This window comes from Dromiciops gliroides, chromosome 3 (genome assembly GCF_019393635.1).
Source record: "Dromiciops gliroides isolate mDroGli1 chromosome 3, mDroGli1.pri, whole genome shotgun sequence".
NCBI classification, from domain to species: domain Eukaryota; kingdom Metazoa; phylum Chordata; class Mammalia; order Microbiotheria; family Microbiotheriidae; genus Dromiciops; species Dromiciops gliroides.
The window spans coordinates 254,320,755-254,342,936 of NC_057863.1; the positions used below are offsets into that span (position 1 = coordinate 254,320,755).

Here is a 22,182-nt window from a genome sequence, read left to right on the forward strand (position 1 = left end):
TAATAATCACTGTAACCAATTTCTAGGGCTTAGAGTTCAATTTATTTCATATAGAAAAGTGTAAGAGACTATGAAGGGGACTGTGCACACAACTGAGACTGGTCCTGCCTTTTGAGAAAGATAAAGAGGATGGATAGAGGATAATTGAATCTGGTTGGAAGGTGTGTATTTTCCTAGCACTGGGTCTTTCTGGCAAAGAGGAGGGTGAATGAGATCTGGTGGAGGACTTTCCAGAGAATGTCCAGCTCTATGTTTTTCTTGTTATTATGGATTCTGAAGACTACCCTTTTGCAAATAAGCATGGTTATGGACCAATTACATTTTTTGTTTAGTTTGCATCACCAGATCTTATGTAACCACCGAACTATGTAAATCACTGCTCTGATTGTAAGGCATGTCTCTGGTCAGTGAGGGAACATTGACTTCTATTATTATTAATTGCTAACTGTGCCAATAAGTAGTTTATGGTTAAACTTTTGTGCCTCAATTTCTCTTCATTGCAGATTTTTATTATGGAACTTTCTTACCTCCTATCATTTTTTTTTTCGTCACTGACATATACATGAACAATGGTATCTATACTGGAGTCATAATTTTCAGATGGGGCTGAATTGGCTTTCCATGTATTTCTTACCTACTTTCAGGAAGATATTTTAGTACCTAAGAATGATCAGAGTGATTCTGGAATTTTTAAAAAATTAAAGGGGGCAGATAGGTGGCACAATGAATAAAGCACTACCTTAGATTCAGGAGGATCTGAGTTCAAATCCAGCCTCAGACACTTGACACTTACTAGCTGTGTGACCCTGGGCAAGTCACTTAACCCTCATTGCCCCACCCCCCCAAATTAAAACATAGCATTTTATTAGCAAGACTGCTTTTTTACATTGAAGTAAGGGATAAAAATTACATAAACAAATGAAGGAAGTAAAGTAACTGTCCTTGAAAGAACTGTACAAGAAAAATATATTTTATTTTATATATATATATCTGCTAGCATGAAATGTAAAGAACTCACAGATTACATCTATTTTGCTCTGCAGGAATTCCTTTTTGAAAATAATAATTCTTCATTGTGACTGAAAAGGCATTTTTATCTTAAAATTCAGTCTTCCCTTTGTATTGTTTCTCCCTTGGTTCCACCTATGCTGTATTAATTGTTCCTTTCATTTTATCATCTTGAGCTTCATATACATTCTTTAGAACATTAATCAACCCCTTGCTAGGATCTGTATCATTGCCAAAAGACAAATTTTTCTTCTCTTTGCATTTGCTCTCCACCTGGATCAGGCAATCTTAATTCTCTTCTAAAAATTTTTTTTAATATGTAATAGATGAGGGGTAGCTAGGTGGCTCAGTGGATAGAGTACCGGCCCTGGAGTCAGGAGGACCTGAGTTGAAATCTGGCCTCAGACCCTTACTAGTTATGTGACCCTGGGCAAGTCACTTAACCTCAATTGCCTCACCAAAAAGAAATGTAATAGATGAACCATATCAGTCTTGATCTTTCTTAAACTACCTTCTACATAGGTAGGCTTCAAGACATTGTTGATGCTCATGGAGTGGTTTTTCCATTTATATTCTTTATGAGAAGGTAAAAAATAGTCTCTTTAAAAATTATTCCTGCATATTCCTAGTAGGGACTTGTGACACACTGGTTAAGGTGATAATTTTCACAAATATTTCTGATTGACCCCGCTTGTAATTTTTAATTTTCATTATAGAACCAATTGAAATGGGGGAAACCACAGCTGCGTACTTCTAATTGTCAATAGTTTCTTCTTTTTCTGGTACCTTCTACTTTGTTTTCTGCTTGATTGTTTTCTCTAACTTGAACCCTTATGCTATCAGAGTATCATGTGTTCTTTTTCTAATGGCCTTTTTCAGAAAATCCTTCCTTCATCATAATATTCCAGTAGCTCCTTCAGAGCAAATATCATTGCTTGCTGCTACTACCAGGGGTAACAGGTGTTCAGGCACTAGACTCAGCCATGCAAGAAAGAGGAGGATGATGGACAGGAGGACTCAGAGCAGCTCTAGAAGCCACAGCCTCTTATGAACCTGTACCACATTTGCATAAACTACCCTCATTGCTACCTGCTCATGGACCTGTCTGACCAGTCTGTGAGTCCCTTTTACCATGCCTACTCTTTACCCCCTGTACCCTGTTTCTAGCACTAGTGTGGTAAAAAAAATATGAAAGTTTTTAACAGTAGGTTAGGATAACTGAAAGATGCCAGTTTTTCAAGGACCACCCTTTTGGGGAGGAGACGAACAGTCTGGCTGCTGCACATGTCAGACTGCCTGCGGCGCACTCGACTTCTGGGGTGGAGAGAAAGGAAGTGGGGCTTTTTCCTGCTTGGCTGGGCTCCTGACGGCGCGGCACAGACGGTCTATCTCCAAAGGTGGCCTTTTCGGTTTGGTGAGTTTTTATAAGGAATATAGACTAAGCTTAGACTTAAGACGATTTGTATTGTGTTTCTACTTTCCTATCCTTTTTTTTTTTTTTTTTTTTTTTTTAGTGAGGCAATTGGGGTTAAGTGACTTGCCCAGGGTCACACAGCTAGTAAGTGTTAAGTGTCTGAGGCCGGATTTGAACTCAGGTATTCCTGACTCCAGGGCCGGTGCTCTATTCACTGCGCCACCTAGCTGCCCCTTTCCTATCCTTTTAATCAACATCACCTTGTGACTACCTTGAGAATAAAAGGTCTATCTAGAAAACCAAAAGCTTCTTCCATTTACTAGTCTGGGAGATAAATTAAGGGAAAGGTCAAGTAGGGGAGATTTATGATCTAATATCCAATTTTAAATCTCACACTAGGTACCTCTGGAACCTTCCAGAGTTCCCAGAACCACCGCCCACAAAGAACTGCCTCCAAATCCATGTCTGTTGCTAGCATTTGTAGCAGGCATTTTTTTCCCTAGAATTTTTTCCTGAATAGAATTATATCTTCATGTTATGTTAAAGTGTTTTCCCCATTTCCTTTATTTTACTTACTTATATAAATTATAAATTTCATGATATTTTTGTTGTTTAAAATCTGTCATAATCATGGAGGCACCTAGATGGCGCAGTGGATAAAGCACTGGCCCTGGAGTCAGGAGTACCTGAGTTCAAATCTGGCCTCAGACACTTGACACTTACTAGCTGTGTGACCCTGGGAAGTCACTTAACCCCCATTGCCCCGCAAAAAATATAAATAAATAAATGCTTAAAATCTGTCATAATCTAAGGCCCTAAAATGTAGATTCCATACCTGAATTTTTATTTAAATGAAGTGTGACTACATTCTCCAAAGATTTAACTGACTCTTTCCCTGATTACTTCATTGAATCTGTGACCCCATCAGAGACTATTCTCTGCAATGTTGCAGATTACAACCTTATTCATCTCCTCCAGTATATCTGCCACATAAGGACCACTGAACATATTAGTGTCTTTTTCTCGTTCTTTTTGAATTGTGAGTTAAATGAGTTGAACATTCAGGCTGCCCATGTTGTCATTTACCTCTCTGTGACCATTATTTATACTCCTTTCCATATGCGGCACATTTACAGAATGAAGAGACACGATTTGCTCAAGCCCAGCAATTGCATCTCTATTCCCATGTGGGTGAGTATAATGAGAAGCATATAGCATTACCCAGTTGCTGTGAAAATAGAAGACTTTATTTCAGAGGGAAATTGGAGGTCATTGAAAACACAGACAAATTTTTCAAAGACGGTCGTGTGGCCTGCTTTCATCTTCCTCTTCTTCCACTCTGAAATGAAGTCTGCCCAAGATGATTATGCTAATTGTGTGCTTCTGTGCAAATATCTAGCTAATAAGCATTTTTCATTCACTTGAGTTTCCTTGTTGGATAGTTAGGCCAAATGCTACATAGAGTGATTATGTATCTCATTGGGGCAACTATAATGTTTATGGCCTTGATGCAATCCATAGCATTATCTGCAAACAAGAATATCTCAAGAATCTCACCATTTAGAGGCAATGGCTATTCAATTTGGCTCCACATTAAATGGAAAACCAAAATCCAGGGTAGGCATCTCTCCATTTTTTATAGTTCCTATGTGTTTATGGATGGATGGATGTATGAATGTATGTATGTTGATAGGAGGGAGAGACACAGACAGGGAGAGATAAAGACAGAGAGAGAAGGGGAGGAGACAGACAGACAGAAAAACAGAGACAGAGACAAAGAGACAGAAAAGGACAGAGAAACAGAGCGAGAGCGAGAGTGAAATAAGTTTGTGAATCAGTCTAGGACTCTTTTTTCCCTTCCCCTTCCATGGTCACCTCCTTCATAGTAACAAATCAGAATGAAGTGAAAATCAGCTTATTTTATTTGCAGAAAAAATCATTATAAAAGTACATTACCAAACAAACAAGATTTTAAGAGAGCCAGGACCTCTCAAGGGTATGGGATGCCAGTTCACCAGGCAGCAGTGAGGCAGGGAAGGGAAAGAAAATGGACAGTGAATAAACTAACCAGTTCCCAGTAATGGTAACAGTCACAGAGAAAGCAAAATTCCAAAAAGACAGATCTCTAGCTCATAAGTGAGCCTGAGACATCTTCTGCTAGATCTTGATTTCATTAGTCAACTTAGCAGTGCCCTTTACTTGCAATTAGCTGCAACTGGTTCCGGCACCCATTTTCGGCCTTGACCCATGTCCTCTCAACAAAGAGCTCCAAACTTCCCTGGCTTGCCTCTTCACTTCCCTGAAACTTATGCCTATCATAATCCTTTAGTCCTTCCTTCTGCTCAGAAAACTATACTTCCAATCAGCCCCCTTGCCAATAAGTGGCTACTCTAAAATATTTTAAAATTGACACATGCATGAGAGATACCTTGTTGGAGAAGAACATATAAAGAAATGATTTGTACTACGGAATCACATGCATTTTGGTAGTTAACAAGTCATAAGCAGAGTTGAATCTTATGTTCTCTACATCTTTGAGTCAACTGGGTCTCTAAAAAGATATGATTGGCTATAGAATATCCCTTACAATCTCTGTTTCTTCACATCTCAAACCTTTTCTGGGAGTGCTTTGTATAAGTATGTAAATTAATCTCATTAAAAATCTTGCACAGGTGGCACAGTAGGTATCAATATTTTCTCACCTTTTTTTTGGAGAATAAAGAAAACATCCTTCATCTCCTTTAGGTACTTGAGAACCAGTCCTTCAGTGTTCTATATATTGCATCTCACTGAGGTTGGACTATCTAAGTGATGAATGAACATTTCCCAACTTTGGGGGGGGGGGCTTTCCCCACTTCAGTATCATTTCCATCTATTCCTATTGCAGAGCTAAAGCTGTGATGGCAAAGTCTCAAAATAATGGCTCCTCTAACCTTGATGGTGATTTTTTTTTTTGGTTGGGCAATGAGGGTTAAGTGACTTGCCCAGGGTCACAAAACTAGTAAGTGTCAAGTGTCTGAAGCCGGATTTGAACTCAGGTTCTCCTGAATCCAGGGATGGTGCTTTATCCACTGTGCCACCAAGCTGCCCCATGAAATTTTTTTGTAATAAAAACCTTTAAAATAGTTTTTAAAAAATTTCCCTCTTCCCTTGAGTTTCATCTATAAATATTCCAGAAATGACTTTTTTTGAATACTATCTTTTCCAACCATGGATTCTCACTGATTTTTTGTTTGTTTTTTAATGAGGTGACACTGCCCATTATCTTTCACCAACTATATATATATAAAATTTTATAAACAAATTTATAGTCTAAACTGGTACTGTCATTAACTGCCAGATATCTCTTCATGGCAAGGACATAGGATCATAGACAAAAGCTAGAAGATAGAACTTAATGTTTAGCTTACCCCACATCTTCCATTTGCAGATGAAGAATACCATGGGAGATTAATGATTTAATAATCACCTATTAGGTTCCAGGCTCTAGGCTACATATTGTGGATATAAAGTCTATAGCAAAACAACTACCGTAAAAGAACTTACATTATAAGTGGGAAAATAAGATGAATATATACATATATATACACATATACATACACATATACATACATACATACACACACACACACACACACACACACACACACATATATATATATATATATATATGTTTCACTTAATAGACTCAAACACCATTCCTCCCACATTCAACTAGCGGGTTGGGTCTCCAGAACCTGGATACTACTGTTCATCTCAGAATTCTAAGAGTGAGACTTAGGGGCTTGGAAGACTTGAGCCTCATGAAGTTGTGAGCCCTATCTTGATGGTTTGCCTCTTCTTCCAACAACTAAACCTCAAAAATAGATAAAATGTGACAACTTATGTGGTTGATTAAGGATCTATTGATACCACGTAATATACTTAATATTAATAGACTTAGGGTTTGTTAATACAGCATAATATACAGGGCTTATAAAAGGAATTTTACATAGTCAGAAAGGATATTTCCTTGGATTGTTTGACCATATTTTATGAAATGTCAAGTTAAAGCATAATAAAACAACTGTGAAATACTGAAGTTCTTTTTTAAGGAGTTCAATTGCAAGCATGTAAAGTCACGAGGCTCATTCTGTATATCTTCCCTCAATATCAGCCATGTGTTACTGTATCTCTGGTACAAATTAACCTACTGATATCTCATCATATCTTCATTTAAAATAAATTAGCTTCCACAAGGAAACAATTACTCAAAAATAAGTAATATTCAAAAAATAAAAATCTCTAAAACAAGCAGTCTACTTTTTCCCACAACCTTGGTTGCTAGATAGAGGGGAATCAAACCCAAAATGTTTGCTACTAAAAATTATTCCCATGGGGCAGCTAGTTGGCACAGTCAATAAAGCACTGGTTCTGGATTCAGGAGGACCTGAGTTCAAATCTGGCATCAGACACTTGATACTTACTAGCTGTGTGGCTCTGGGCAAGTCACTTAACCCTCATAGCCCCACCCCCACCCCTAAAAATTACCCCCACCAACTCTACTAATTGATGTAGATGAGATGATAAATGAATCACTTGCTTGCTTCTGACCTGTCTCTCTGGTCAATTTACTGGTGGACTAGGTCAGGCAGGTCACTCTTGAGGGATAGATTCTCAAATGGCTTGGCAGCTGTGTCTACTGGAAGAAGCCAGTATGGACTTCAATTATCATGATGGTGCTTCTACCTTTCAAAACTGAGAAGTTATGGACTTGATCCATCCTATTTATAATACCCATTCACATAAGGAAAGGAAAGAAAAAACTCACAATAAAGATGAAATATTTACTATATGCCAAAAAAGCAACCAGGGCTGATACCTCACTGAGAGGAGAAAAGCAGTCCTCAATCCTCCTCATTGAAAAGCCACATGGAATAGAGAGGTTCTTTTCCAAGTTCTTACACAGCTACCAATTAACAGAAGATAATTAAGATTCCTGAATATACTTTATATCTGACTAGGACTCCTACATTATACACCATCACATATTGCCCTAAGCCTCTTTAAACCTATACTCATATCGCCAGTAGGCAGAACATGCTGCTTGTGCTGCAAAGACTGGGCATCCATTGGCTATTCTTCCATTACATAGGTATACACAAATATGTAAAGTATCTTTGAAGAAAAAGGCACCAGCTGCTTGAGTAACCAAGAAGCAACATGTAGAAATTTACCCTTACATCAGGAACTTCATCCTGGAGTAGGCCTTAAAGAAATTTTCCCCTCCCTGACCCCAATCTCCATTGCCCATTTTGCCTTAGGTATGTACTCTCATCTTACTACTGATTTTACCCCCATCATGATCTCTTTTAGAAGTAAGGTAGAACTCTACTCTAATTCAACACTTGGACAGATTGTCCTATTCTACAGTCATTGGTTTAGGATCATCTGCCCTCTCAATTGCACCCCAGAATTAACAGATTTGTCAGAGGCCTTTCTTATTTGTCTGCCAAAGCTGAAGTCTTTCCTGATCTTTCCATCATACATTAAGCTGAACTCTCCTTTATGTTTTGATATCCCTAATTACAAGTACAGAGATAGAGTTACTTTTTGAATTTTATTCCCAGTTCTCAGTACAGGTGCTTGGTACATAGTAAGCACTTGATAAATGGTCAGTTGGTACTTCAGGATGTTTTTTTTTTCATTCAATTACATCCTTAAAGGAAGCCAGGGATTCCATGAGGTAAAGATGAAAAGGGAGAGGATTGAAAGCAGGAGGAATAGCTGATATAATGACCCAAAGCTGGTAAATGAAATGTCACATGTGAAAAAAAAGCAAATCTGTATGCCATGAAGAAGGAAATGTTAGGAAGTTGGAAATGTAGACTGAGAAAAAGTTATCAAGAGCTTTAAAAACCAAGTGATATTGTTCAAAGTCATATGGGTGTATTAAGGAACAGAGCTGGCCTCACTCCAAATCAAGGTTTTTTAAGGTTTTTCAGCCTTCTTTTTAACTCTTATTTGTTCTATACGAAATTATTATTAATTATTCAATTATAATTCCAAAAAATTATGATTATTTAGGGAATGGTTATAGTCTGTGTCATTATCAGGCTTTAATATATTGTCCATTATGTAAACTCAGTAGGCAAGTAAGCAAAGGATCTCTAATTTTGCCAGTGTGGGGTCAATGGGAACAAGTGGAAATTACTTCCACCAATATATTGATTATATCTATCACTTAGTACATAAATTCTAGTTTTGCTACTGGTACATAGAAGTTGAGTGATTTGGTTATGCAACTGGTAAGTGTCAGAAGCAGGTTTTCAATTAATAAGACAATCAATAAGCATTTACTAAGTGCCTATTCTGTGCCACACATTATGCTCAGTGGTGGAGATAGGCAAAGAGGAAAAAGATAGTCCGTGCCCTCAAGGATCTTACAATCTAATGGCAGAGATAACATACTAATACATACGAAGCTGTATTATGTGTGTGTGTATATATATATATATATATGTGTGTGTGTGTGTGTATACATATATATGTATACATATGGATGAATAGGAAATAAAAAAAAGTAGAATTATAAGGAGCTTTGTAGTATAAGGGAGGTAGAAGGTAATTAAGCCATAAAGGAAGCCAGGGATGTCAGTAGTCAGAGCAGAGTAGGAAGAATGTTCCAGGCATGGAGTAGCCAGACAAATGCCTAAACCTGAGAGATGGAGTATATTGTTTGTGGAATAGTAAGGAAGGCCAGTATCACTGGATTGAAGAGTACAGGTTGGGAGTAAAGTATAAGAATACTGGAAATGTGAAAAGGAGCTCCTACCTTTACAAGAATTACTTTAATGGATGAATGGAGGATGGATTAGAGTAGGGAGAAACTTGAGATGGGCATATCCTCCCACTGGCTATTGCAATAAATCAGGAATGAGGTGATGAGAGCCTGCATTAGAGTGGCAGCAGTGTCAGAGGAGGGAAGGGAGCATATTTAAGAGATGCTGCAAAGGTGAAATCAAGAGGTCTTGGCAACTGATTGGATGTGAGTTTGGGGGCTCAGCAATAGTGAAGTGTCCAGGGTGACTCCTAGTTTGCTAGTCTGAGGGACTAGGAGGATGTTATTACCCTCTATAGTAATAGATAAGTTGGGAGAGGTGCAGAGGGTAGAACAAAAGATAATGAGTTTTGTTTTGTGCATATTGAGTTTAAGATATCTATTGGATATCCAATTCCAAATGTCTGAAAGGCAGTTGGGGATGTGTTATTGGAGTTCCACAGAATTTGGAACAAGATGGGTATATTTGAAAATCATCAGCATAGACATGGGAATTAAATCCATGAGATCGTTTAAGATAACCGAGTGAAGTAATATAGAGGGAGAAGAGAAGAGTGCTTAAGACAGAACCCTGAGGGATATTTATGTTTGTTTTGGGATTTTTTGGTGAGGCAATTGGGGTTAAGTGACTTGCCCAAGGTCACACAGCTAGTAAGTGTTAAGTGTCTGAGGCTGGATTTGAACTCAGGTCCTCCTGACTCCAGGGACGGTTCTCTATCCACTGCGCCACCTAGCTGCCCCGGGATATTTATGTTTAGAAGGCATGATCTGGAAGATCATTCAGCAAAAGGGACAGAGAAAGAACAGTAGGAAAATTAGGAGGGGAACTAGGAGAGAGTAATGTCTCAAAAACCTAGACAGAAGAGAATATCAAAGAGGAGAGAGTGATCAATATTTCAAAGGCTTCAGGGAGGTCAAGGAGAACGAAGTTTGAGAAAAGGCCATTATATTTAAGCCCTGGTCTTCCTGACTCCAATTTTAGTACTTTATCTGCTAGGAGATGTTGCTTCTCTTTGTCATTCTTATGCATGTTTAAAAAGGTAAAATCAAAGTCGTCTCAATTTCCTGCAGAGTCATTTTTATTCTTTCTTCTAAATACCATTTTTAATCTCTGCTCCAATGAGACAGTGGTCTTATTGTATACAAATGTCTGATTCATGAATGAATCCCACAGCAGCCATCAGTAATTTCTTATATGTTAAAGTCGTAACAATTTAATCCCCCCCCCCCAAAATGTTCTTTTGTGATTGTACAACCACCTGTTGTAAAGGATAAGAAGGTAAGGAAAATCTAGGAAGAATTAAATTAATAATTTCAAATTAAACATATACTTTATTTTTCAATGACTTAAATATAGTTCTGGATTAAGAAATGAGAAGGACAAAGGCTTTATATATTACACAGAAGTTTCATCCCTCTATATAATTAAGACTAGCTTTTCTTTTTAAGATTTGGAAGACATTTGACATCATGGATACCAAGCATCATCACAAGAGTAGAACTGAATAAATTTGAGTAGATCAGAAACTACTAATTACTGATCTCTCACATTTTATCAACTGAGTATTCATTTATATATACATATGTAAGTATATATGAATGAAACTTCTATGAACTCTATAAGCCTCTGACCTTTCTCATTTCTTATTCTTGAAACGTAGAGATTTTTACCTCTTCTTCTATGCTTACCCCACTGATCATTAAGTACGTGTTTAAATTAGAGGGTCTTTTAAAGCTTTATTTGGAATTTCTGTATCTTTCTATCCTCCACAACACATGTGAGTATGTAAATTATATTTAGGGATTTTTTGAAAATATTTTTCATTAGCACTGTAATGTGAGATGACTACCTGTTCAATGATATGATCTTTCTTGTTTATTTTGGATATATAATAAAAACCCTCCCTATTGATTTATTTGCCTCTCCAAGGAGAACTTATGAGCTAATCCTCCATTTAACTCTAGCTATCTTTTGTTTTCTGATTTTATTTATCATAATACTATAAAACTTGATATGATTCAGCTCTTCCAAGAATTTGTCTACTCTGAGGTCACAGAAGTCCTTTCAGTTCAAAACCATAGGAATTTTAGGAGCTCTGGGTCATGCCTTCCATGGGGAGGGGAATGTCACATATGCATCCTGCCTACAGTGTCTCCATAGTGGAGGAGGGTGATCTGTGTTCCACACAGGAGCTACAATAGCTTTATCAGTCCCCAAATATGTCATTAAGAATTTGTGAAATGTTCAAATAGATCCATACCAACTATCTCAGAAAATCCTGTATAAATCATAGCCTAAAGTTTTACTTAGATATTTATATTAAAATTAAGGAAGCAGGAAAACCAAATTATTCCATTTTTTCCCTTTGAGATGCCACAAACCATACAAAGACTATACCATGTATAGACCATACAAATACATATTTATCAAGAAATATCTATATTTAAGTATAAGTTATAATGTATCTAGAATTTCCAACATTTGAAACACATTAAGTCCCCCAAGTTTTTGTTTGTTTGTTTTGGTGGGACAATGGGAGTTAAGTGACTTGCCCAGGGTCACACAGCTAGTAAATGTCAAGTGTCTGAGGCCAGATTTGAACTCAGGTACCCTTGAATCCAGGGCCAGTGCTTTATCTACTAAGCCACCTAGCTGCCCCCAAGTCCCCCAAGTTTTAAGAAAACTTTTGTTTTAATTTAAGCATTTTAATGTTTTACACCAGACTTGTCATTAGGTAGTCACAAAACATGAATACTTTAAATACAACTTCTCTGTGTCTGTTATACATATCCACCATTTAAATGCTCACCCAAGTTTCATGACACTATTTTCATGGTGTATGAAATTTCTGATCTTTTTTTTTGCCATTAGTTAAGTATTTAGTCTTCTGTCACTGAAATAGATTCAGCAGTAGGCTCAGATATAAAGATATATTTTCACATCTATACAGGATTTTCTATTTTACTTGGCTTAAATAAGCAGATGAATTTAAATTACTATGAAGCTGGATACATGGATAAATTCAGAGTCACAGTATAGTGTAAAGCATTTTTAATTAATCCTAAATGCTTTTGTTTGTTGTGAATTTCACCAATAATATAATTGTTACCATCCTCATTTGTATTGTGTTTAGATACATTAACTGTTTAAAAGTAAATATATAATACAGAATTACATTTTAACTTCTTTTCATATTAAATAGCAATTCTACTTAATATCAGATAAACTTCTGTCCAGTATTTTTAACATTCATGAATATGACAAATATGTTTACAGTCTTAGTAAAACTCTATCCCTGAATCAAAGACCATGCTGAACTTTTGTATAGAGATGTAATGCTTTCTATAAGCACTGACTAAAAAATTATTAAGTATCTTACCAGATCTTGCCCAGCATATCAAGGAGAGGAAAATATATAATCTCTGCATTTGGAATTTAAAATAGCATAAACATTCAAATTCCCAAAGAAAAAAATTCCTTAATGGATTGTTTTTCTCTTTTGTAGGATAATCACACTTCTCTGACTGAGAGGGAGTAAGTATATCAAGATAGAATAAAACTCTCCTCCTTTTGTTCTCTAGTGCTCCTCCTCCTTTACTTAAGAAGGTGAGGCAACTTCTGTTCCCTCAAGAATTTTTTTTTTTTTGCTTCACTAAAATTATGTTTCTTATGTCATTGATTCAACTCAAAGTTGCCCTCTTTGCCATATTGTGGGAAAGAGAAAGCTAATTGTAATAGCACATCAGCTATAGAAAACTTCATTTATAGGGCATTCATTCTTATCAAGAACACAGCCAACAACCAGGAATTTAGGATTTGATCTCTAGATCAGAGCTTAATAACTGATAAATCAATTAACAAAGATTTATTACAACTTGCTATGTGCCAGATACTGTTTTAAGCACTGAGGATATAAGGAAAACCAAAAATAGGCCCTGTCCTCAAGGATCTAATATTACAATGGAAGAGATAACATATAAATTATCAGGTATTATAATAATAATAGTTACAACAACGATACCTAATATTTATATTGTGCTTACTATGTGTCAGGCATTATGTTAGAAGCTTGATAATTATCTCATTTGATCCTCAGAACAACCCTGGGAGGTAGATTTATTATTATTCTCATTTTAAAGATGAGTAAACTAAGGCATACAGAGATTAAGTTAATTTTTCAGGAGATTACATAGGTAATAAGTGTCTGACACCAGATTTGAACTGGTGTGTCTGATTACACTCTATACATTGCTCTTAGATATATACAGAATATATGGAAGACAGTCTTAAATTAAAGGCTTTTTCCCCCACCCCACTTCCATCAAGGAATGGTGTCCTTTCTTTGTGTCTTCCCCTGGTGGCTTGTAATTTCCTTGAGAGGAAGCATTGTCTCTATTTCTCATTTGTATCCCTAGTACTTAACACAGTGCCTGGCCCACATTAGGAACTTATTAAATACTTATAAAATTGAATTGAATTAATATTAGGAGGACAATTTTAACTATGCAGTAGGACTATCATTAAATTTTAGATGATTTCTTTTTGACAGCAATGCAGATGTACTTCTACTTCTAGAAGCAGAATTCTTCTGGCATTAAAGTCATTCAGAAATGGAGATGTAATTTTGCAATAACATTTTGCATCATGTCAAACTTTATGAAAGGTTCATAGTCATCCATGAGATAAACATGCTTCAAGAGCCTGGAAACTCACATGACTTAAACCTCAGTGAAAATCAATAAGCAGGATTGGGAGCAAAACCAACATGGTGGACGAGAGGCATCAGCCCAGCCAAGTTCTCCTAACACTCCCCTCCAAACAACTTTAAAATAATGCATCAAATAAAATTTTGGAGCAAAACTACCAAAAGGTGAAGGTGAGAAATTTTCTAAACCTAGCACAACTAAGAAAGTTGGCAGAAGAGGTCTATGACACTGAGGTGAGTGCCAGATCAGAATGCACATGGTAGCAGCACTAGTGGTGGGCAATGGAGGTCACCTTGACAGAAGATGGCAACAGCAGCAGTAACTTTGAGAGCTATCAGCTTAGAAAGTGTAAAAGTTTCAGATAAATGGTCAGAAAAAGAATAGAAAAGACTCTTTTCTGGCACTGGGTACAGCTAGTAGTGATTGGCAACTCAAATCACTGTACACAGTTCTGAATTGTAATTCCAGGGTGGGGAGAAGTGTTTATGGTCAGTCACAAGGGAGCAGGGGTCATGATCACAGTTCCAATACAGAGAAGAACACTAGTGCTTTCTGGTATGGATTAGCAGGGACCCTGGTCACAGTTCCAGTGCTAAGAGGAGTATTAGTATTCTAGGGTATAAGGGAGTAAGGACCCTTCCTGGGTAAAGACAAAAACACAAAGAATCTCTTATGCTTCAGCTGAAGTAAAAGGACAAGGGTAGCAACCATGATTTCAGACAAAGAAAAAATAAAAATAGATCTAATTAAAAGAGAAAATCAGGGAAACTACATTTTGATAAAAGTTACCATAAACAATGATGTTATATCAAAAATTTTTATAGAAATTTTCTCTGACAAAGGTCTCTTTTCTCAAATATATAGGAAATTGAGTCAAATTTATAAAAATAGGAGCCATTCCCCAATTGATAGTCAAGGAATATGAATAGTCAGTTTTCAGAGGAAGACATCAAAGTTATTTACAAGCATACTCAAAATTAAGATTGTTTGGGTAATATCAGAAATGATAAATACTGGAAGGGACAAGGGAAAATAGGTAAATTAATAAACTATTGATAGAGTTGTAAGCTAGTCCAACCATTTTGAAGAACAATTTGTAACCAGGCCTAAAGGACTATAAATTGTACATACTCTTTGACCCTGCAATACTACTACTACTACCACTACTATCGCTACCACCACCACCACCACCACCACTACTACTACTACTACTACTACTACTACATTTATCTCTCAAAGTAATCAAAGCAAAAGGAAAAGCACTTATATGTACAAAAATATCTATAGTACATTATGAATTAAAAATGAAGGGGATATGTATCTATTGGGGAATGGCCAAACAAGTTAGGGCATATGATTGTGATGTACTACTGTGCTTTAAGAAATGACAAGCAAGAAGGTTTCAGAAAAATATGTATGAATTAATGCAAAGTGAAGGGATCAGAACTAGGAGATCATTGCACACTATAATAGCAATATAGTAATAATGATCAACTGTGAAAGAGTTAGTTATTCTTATTGATAAAATAATCCAAGGAGATTCCAAAGAACTTATAATGAAAAATGATATTCACCACTAGAGAAAGAACTTGTAAATGGAGTGCAAATTAAAATATAATTTTCTCACTTTTCTTCCTTTTTTGTTTGATATGGCTATGATGGGAGTGTTTTTTGCATATTTTCACATGTGTAATTGCTATCATATTGCTTCTCAGTGGTTAGGAGAGGGGTAATAGGAAGGGACTCAAAACTAAATTTTTTAAAATGTTAAAAATAAATTATTAAAAAAGAAAAGCTACAGGGAACCCCAATTAAATACCAAAATAGAAATTATGATTAATGAATTTGAAATAAAAATGAATTCATAAACATAATTAGGAAGTAGGGGTTTTTGGGGGGAAGATAACCCATTAGTTCATTTTATTTTTTTTAAAGAAAGAGAAAACCAAATTACCAATAGCAAAAAAAAAAAGAAAAAAGAAAAAAGTGAATTTACAATCAGTGATGAAATAATAAAGAAAAGCAATAGAAACTATTTTGCTCAATTACTTGCCAAGAAAGATAATCATCTAAATGAAACTCATGACTATAAAAATGCAAAATAACTACAATCACAGAACAAAAAATAAATAAGTTAAATAAACTTATCTCAGAAAAAGAAATTAAATAAAAAAATAAATAAGTTAAATAAACTTATCTCAGAAAAAGAAATTGAATAAAACAAAAATGAGCTCCTAAAAATAACAAAAACAGATGCATTTACAAGTGAGTTCTGTCAAATATCTAACAAATAATTCACTCTAGTGGGTATCACCAGGGAGACAGTAATTTGAAGCCAGAGGCAGGACATATAACCAGGTATCCAAAGCAGGACTGATCTTGTCCAATAAATATAACTTTCTATTTTTTCTCACCTGTTTTCTCACTCATATCAGGATTCAATTTTAAGACCTGGTATTTGCTTCTAATCATACTATCTCCTTTGATATCCTCCCTGTTTTCAATTATTGATACCATCACACTGCTAAGACTAATGTTTCTTGCATTGGAAAAATCTGAGTTGAAGATTATAAACATTTAATTTCACCTATAAGCATCATCCAATTCTGTGCATTATCAAAAGGATTTATATCATTTATTGTATCTCTCTCCTTTTAAAGGGAAAGCTACATCAGCCAAGGGGTTAAACTTCCACTTGGCTGCTCACCTGGACTTCACTGCTGTTTCCAGAAACATCTTACTATAAGCCTAAATCAGTTCTGAAACTAACACTTCCTTAATACCCCCAATCCCCTGAGCCCCTCTGTCTCTTTGATTGGAGAAAGTAGAGGGTGGACATCAGAGAGCTCCTCCCAGAACTTTTACTTAAAAAGGGGGCTAGGGCAGCCACTTCATAATTTCCCACTTGGCTGCAAGACTTCATCATGCCACTTGGCCAGGTATTCTCCAACTTTCTGTCCCCATTTCTATCTTTTTTTTTTAAAGAGTGTAATATCCTTCATTAGATTGTTGGCTCCCTGAGGGCTGGGACTGTTTTTAGTCTTTCTTTCCATCTCTACTGCTTAGCACAGTGCCTGACACACGGTAGATATTTAATAAATGACTGAGTGAGTTAATAATTGAGCCAAGAGGATAAGTTGCTATGAAAAATTCTTTAGTGAAAATACAGCCATGCTTCTCTGTTTAGGAACTCCTATAGAAGTGTGGTCAGAGAAGAACTGTGGTTACCCTCACAATCTAGTTTTCTAAGGACATCCAGAAGAAAACCTCACACATTGGACATTGAGCTGAAACTTCAGGGAACCATAAAATGCTCATCAGCAGAACTATTTTTGCATGCTATTCCTGGAAACAATCCTTGTGCCTGGGCACACACAGTGCCCATTTGGTGATCTCTATATCTGTCTTGTTACAGTGCCAGCTGGCCAGTCATTATCACCAAGAGTTTCCTGTTAATGGATTTCATATTTTACATGGCTATAAATACCTTCTGCAGTGTAATTCCTAACAGGTATTCTTTCATGGCTACATGCTTCTTCTTATTCTTCTTGCCACCACTCAACTTTCCACAAGAATATCTATTTTGTAGGCAGTTAGGTGGTGCAGTGGATAAAGCACCGGCCCGGGATTCAGGAGGACCTGACTTCAAATCTGGCCTCAGACACTTGAAACTTACTAGCTGTGTGACCTTGGGCAAATCACTTAACCCTCACTGCCCCGCCAAAAAAAAAAAAATATTTGGGTAAATCTTACACCAAGCCAACTATATCAGTCATTATGCAATTACAGAAATACAAAAGGACCATAAGACTGTATGACATAAGTAATATTGCATCCTTATGTTTCATTTAAGAAGATAGTATTCCAGATTCCAGCTGAAGCTAGCACCTTGGTTTGCCACACTTGTGACTGTTTCCCTTGATTTCACCAGAATCCCAGAGGAGTCCCTGGGTTGCAGTAATGCTAATATAATACAGCAGGTTGCATTCTTCTTATTATAAAATGGTTTGGGAATAACATTTCCAGAGTAGACACCACAATTTGGTTTTTGCTTTCATGGAGTTGATAATCTATATAGATATCATCTTTCCTTTTCATATATTTATTTACTATTCAATATTTTGTTATAATTTCCAGCTTTGCCAAATAGTTTGCTTCAGATAAAAATATAAGCACTAAAATGGTATTTTAATAGTCTATGAAGTTTGTTTTTAAGTTTTGCTTTTTTTGTGGTTTGTTTCCATCACCATCTCTTTCTAATAACCTCCCTCTTATAAAGTCCTCCCTTTTAAGGAAAAAAGTTAAGCAAAAAAAAATTGAAACATCAAGGATGTCTTAAAGCATAAACAGCATTCTGCATTCAAATTCTTCCAGCTCTTGATCAAAAGGAGGGAAATTTGTTTCATTATTGGCCTTCTAAAATCATTATATTAATCTGAATTATGATACTTTATTGTTCTTTCCCTTTATATTGATATGGTCATTCTATATATTATTTTTATTCTGTTTTCTGGCATTGTTTATATAAGCCTTTTCAAATTTCCCTGAATTGCCCATATTTTGGTATTTCTTATAGCATAATCATATTCCATTATAATAATATACCACAATTTGTTCAACAACATTGAATAAATTGTGGGCAATCTCTTTGTTTACATTTTTTCACTACCAAAAATATAGTGCTATAAATATTTTGGTATATATGAGATCTGTTCCCCTCTCCTTCAACCTCTGGGCCCATGTCCTCCAGTGATAATGCTGGGTTCAAAGGTAATGAAAATAGAGCAGATAGGTGGCACAGTGGATAAAGCACAAATCCTGAATTCAGGAGTACCTAAGTTCAAATCTAGCCTCAGAAACTTGATCCCTACTATCTGTGTGACCCTGGGCAAATCACTCAACCCTCACTGAATTTACAAAAAAAAGGTAATGAAAATTTTACTTTACAATCTTACATAATTCTAAATTATATTCTGAAAGGTTTGAATCAGCCCCAAATTTTATGAAAGTGTATCATTAGTCATTTCCCTCCTTTATCATCATAGTAATTTTGAAGTGTGGAGCAAATCCTCAGAATTATTCATTTGCATTTATCCCATTGCTAGTGATGTGGATCATTTTATTTTCCACATGGATAATTATAATATGTATTTCTGCTTTTAAAAAGTGTTACTATTTGTTGGCAATCTTTCTATTGGCTTATGGCTCTCAGTCATATATTTGTAACATGAGAAGTAGTGTGGTATAATGGGTAGAAAACTTTCCTGGAAACTATGAAGACATGGGTTGAATTCTTGCCCCTGAAACATACTGGCTATGTGACCTTGAGTAAATTACTTAACATCTTAGTAATAAAGACAAATCTATGTTACTTAAAGTTAGAAAGAAAATGCTAATCTACATGATAGAGGAAGTTTCTTCATTGATGAATTACCAATTACTGTCCCTGTCCCAATATTTTCATCAATCCCTTATTTATCTTTAACGTGAGATTTTGTTTTTGTTCAGCTGTTTTAGTCATGTTCAACTTTTTATGACCCCATTTGGGGTTTTGTTGGTAAAGATACTGAAGCGTTTTGCCATTTCCTTCTCTAGTCATTTTATAGATAAGAAAACCGAAGCACACAGGGTTCAATGACTTGTCCAGGGTCACACAGCTAGTAAGTGTCTGAGACGAAATTAGAACTCAGGTCTTATTGACTCCATGACTGGAATTCTATCCACTGAGCCTTATCAGATTTTTAGCTGGAATATTTGATGCAATAATTTTTAATTGCTCTATCTATATTTTCTCTTATTATATCTGTATTGATTCTATCCATGCAACAGATTCTGTGGTAATTGAAATAATCTACTTGAACTTTTAAAAATATACGTTTCATTTATATCCATATCATCGACCTCATATCTATATCTATGTTCAGAATTTCATCCCAAGGTCCAACACTTTAAGCTACATTTTTACTCCTTTGCTTTTTGGAAAACATTATTGCATTCCCATCTATGGTTTTGGGAGGGTGCAGAATAATCTCATATTTTTGTTTTTCCTTTATTTTATATTAGAAGTCTTTTCTGCTGGTTGTTGAAGAATTTTTTGTTTGTTTTTGGAATTATTTAATTTAGTCACTATGTTTTAGAGTTTACAACACAGAGTTTTTATGTGTTTGTTTTCTGGAGGTAATCTATGCATTATTTCAATTGACACATTGTGCTCTGTGTTTAGAAATTCTGGGCAATTTTCCGGTATTATTTCTTACATTATGATGTTGAAATATTTTGATTGACATGTTCTTTTTATTTATTTTTCCTTGGTATTTTATTTTTCCCAATTACATGTAAAAAGAATTTTCGAAATCCATTTTAAAAATTGAATTCCAAATTCTCTCCCTCCATCCCCATCCCCCTCAGTGAGAAGGCAAGAAATTTGATATAGATTACACATGTGTATTCATACAAAACATATTTATATATTAGTCATGTTGTAAAAGAAAACAGACCAAATTTTTTTAAAAAAACAAGAAAAATAAAATGAAAAAATATATTTCAGTCTGTTTTTAGACTCCATCAGTTCTTTCTCTGGGGATGGATAGCATTTTTCATCATAAGTGTTTCAGAGTTGTCTTGGATCATTGTATTGCTATGAATAGCTGTTATTCACAGTTTAATATTGCTGTTACTGTATATGATTTTCTCCTGGTTCTAATCATTTTACTTCAAATCAGTTCATATGAGTCTTTACAGATTTTTCTGAGAGCATCTAGATCATTGTTATAGCACAATAGTATTCCATCAGAAATATATACCACAACTTGTTCAGCCAGTACCCAATTAATGGGCACCCCCTCAATTTCCAATTATTTGCCACCAGAAAAGAGCTGCTATAAATATTTTTGTACATATAGGTCATTTTCCTTTTTGTTTTTGTTTTCTCTTTCAGGATACAGACCTCGTAATGGTATTGGTAGGTCAAAGGGTATGCATGGTTTTATAGGCTTTGGGGCATAGTTTCCAATTGCCTTACATAATGATTAAATAAGTTGACAACTTCACCAACAGTTCCTTAGTGTCTTATTTGATATAGATTATACATGTGTATTCATACGAAACAAATCCCATCCAACATTTGTAATTTTCTTTTTCTATCCTATTAGCCAATCTAATAGGTTTAAAGGTGGTACCTAAGATTGTTTTAACTTGCATTTTTCTAATGAATAGTGATTTACAGCATTTTCTCATATGGTTATAGACAGTTTTGATTACTTCAACTGGAAACTGACTTCATATTTTTAAATCATTAATCAAGTGGGGAATGTCTCTTATTTCCACAAATTTGACTGAGATCTCCATATATTTGAGAAATAAAATCTCTATATTTGTCAGATAAAATTGCTTTAAATTATTTTATAATTATGATTGCTATTTCCCTCCATCCTATTTCCCCATTTATTCTACTCTCTCCTTTCATTCTGACCCTTCTTAAAAGTTTTTTGCTTCTGACTGTTGCTACCCCTAATCACCTCCCTATTAGTGCACTTCCCCTTCTTTTATCCCCTTCCCCTCTTTCTCCTATTTTCTTGCAGGGCAAGATAGATTTCTATAATTGAGTCTGTATATTAGTCCCACTTTGAGCCTATTCCAATGAGAGTAAGGTTCAAGCATTGCCCACCCCACTCCCATCTTCCCCTCCATTGTAAAATCTCTTTTGTGCCTCTTTTATGTAAGACAATTTACCCCATTCAGCCTCTCCCTTTCCCTTTCTCCCAGTGCATTCTTCTTTCTCACCCCTTAATTTAATTTAATTAATTTTTTTTTTAGTGAGGCAATTGGGGTTAAGTGACTTGCCCAGGATCACACAGCTAGTAAGTGTTAAGTGTCTGAGGCCGGATTTGAACTCAGGTCCTCCTGACTCCAGGGCCAGTGCTCTATCCACTGCGCCACCTAGCTGCCCCTTTTTTTAAAAATTTTGTTTTTAGATATCATCCTATCATATTCCACCCACACTTGTGTCCTCTGTGTGTGTGTATATACATATATACATGTATACATACACATATATATGTGTATGTGTACAAATACACATACACACATATATGTATATGTATATATATGTGTATATATATACACACACACACACACACTCCTTTTAATTGTCCCAATAATGAAAATGTTCTTATAAGTTATACATATCATTTTCCAATGTAGAAATATAAACAGTTTAATCTTATTAAATCCT

At 35.6% G+C, this 22,182-nt stretch overlaps 1 protein-coding gene and 1 pseudogene across 1 annotated transcript in view; one reads left to right on the plus strand and one right to left on the minus strand.

Moving 5' to 3' along the window:
* Positions 1–1,098: 1,098 nt before the first annotated feature.
* Positions 1,099–2,900, minus strand: LOC122747426 (annotated as a pseudogene).
* Positions 2,901–18,688: 15,788 nt separating this feature from the next.
* The window catches only part of LOC122747427 (multidrug resistance-associated protein 1-like), a 162,481-nt gene continuing 158,987 nt past the window's right edge, over positions 18,689–22,182 (plus strand). Inside the window, exons 1-2 of the mRNA XM_043993451.1 lie at positions 18,689–18,719; positions 20,887–20,910. Of these exons, the coding sequence (XP_043849386.1) occupies positions 18,689–18,719; positions 20,887–20,910 (55 nt within the window). The remainder of the gene's footprint in view (positions 18,720–20,886; positions 20,911–22,182) is intronic.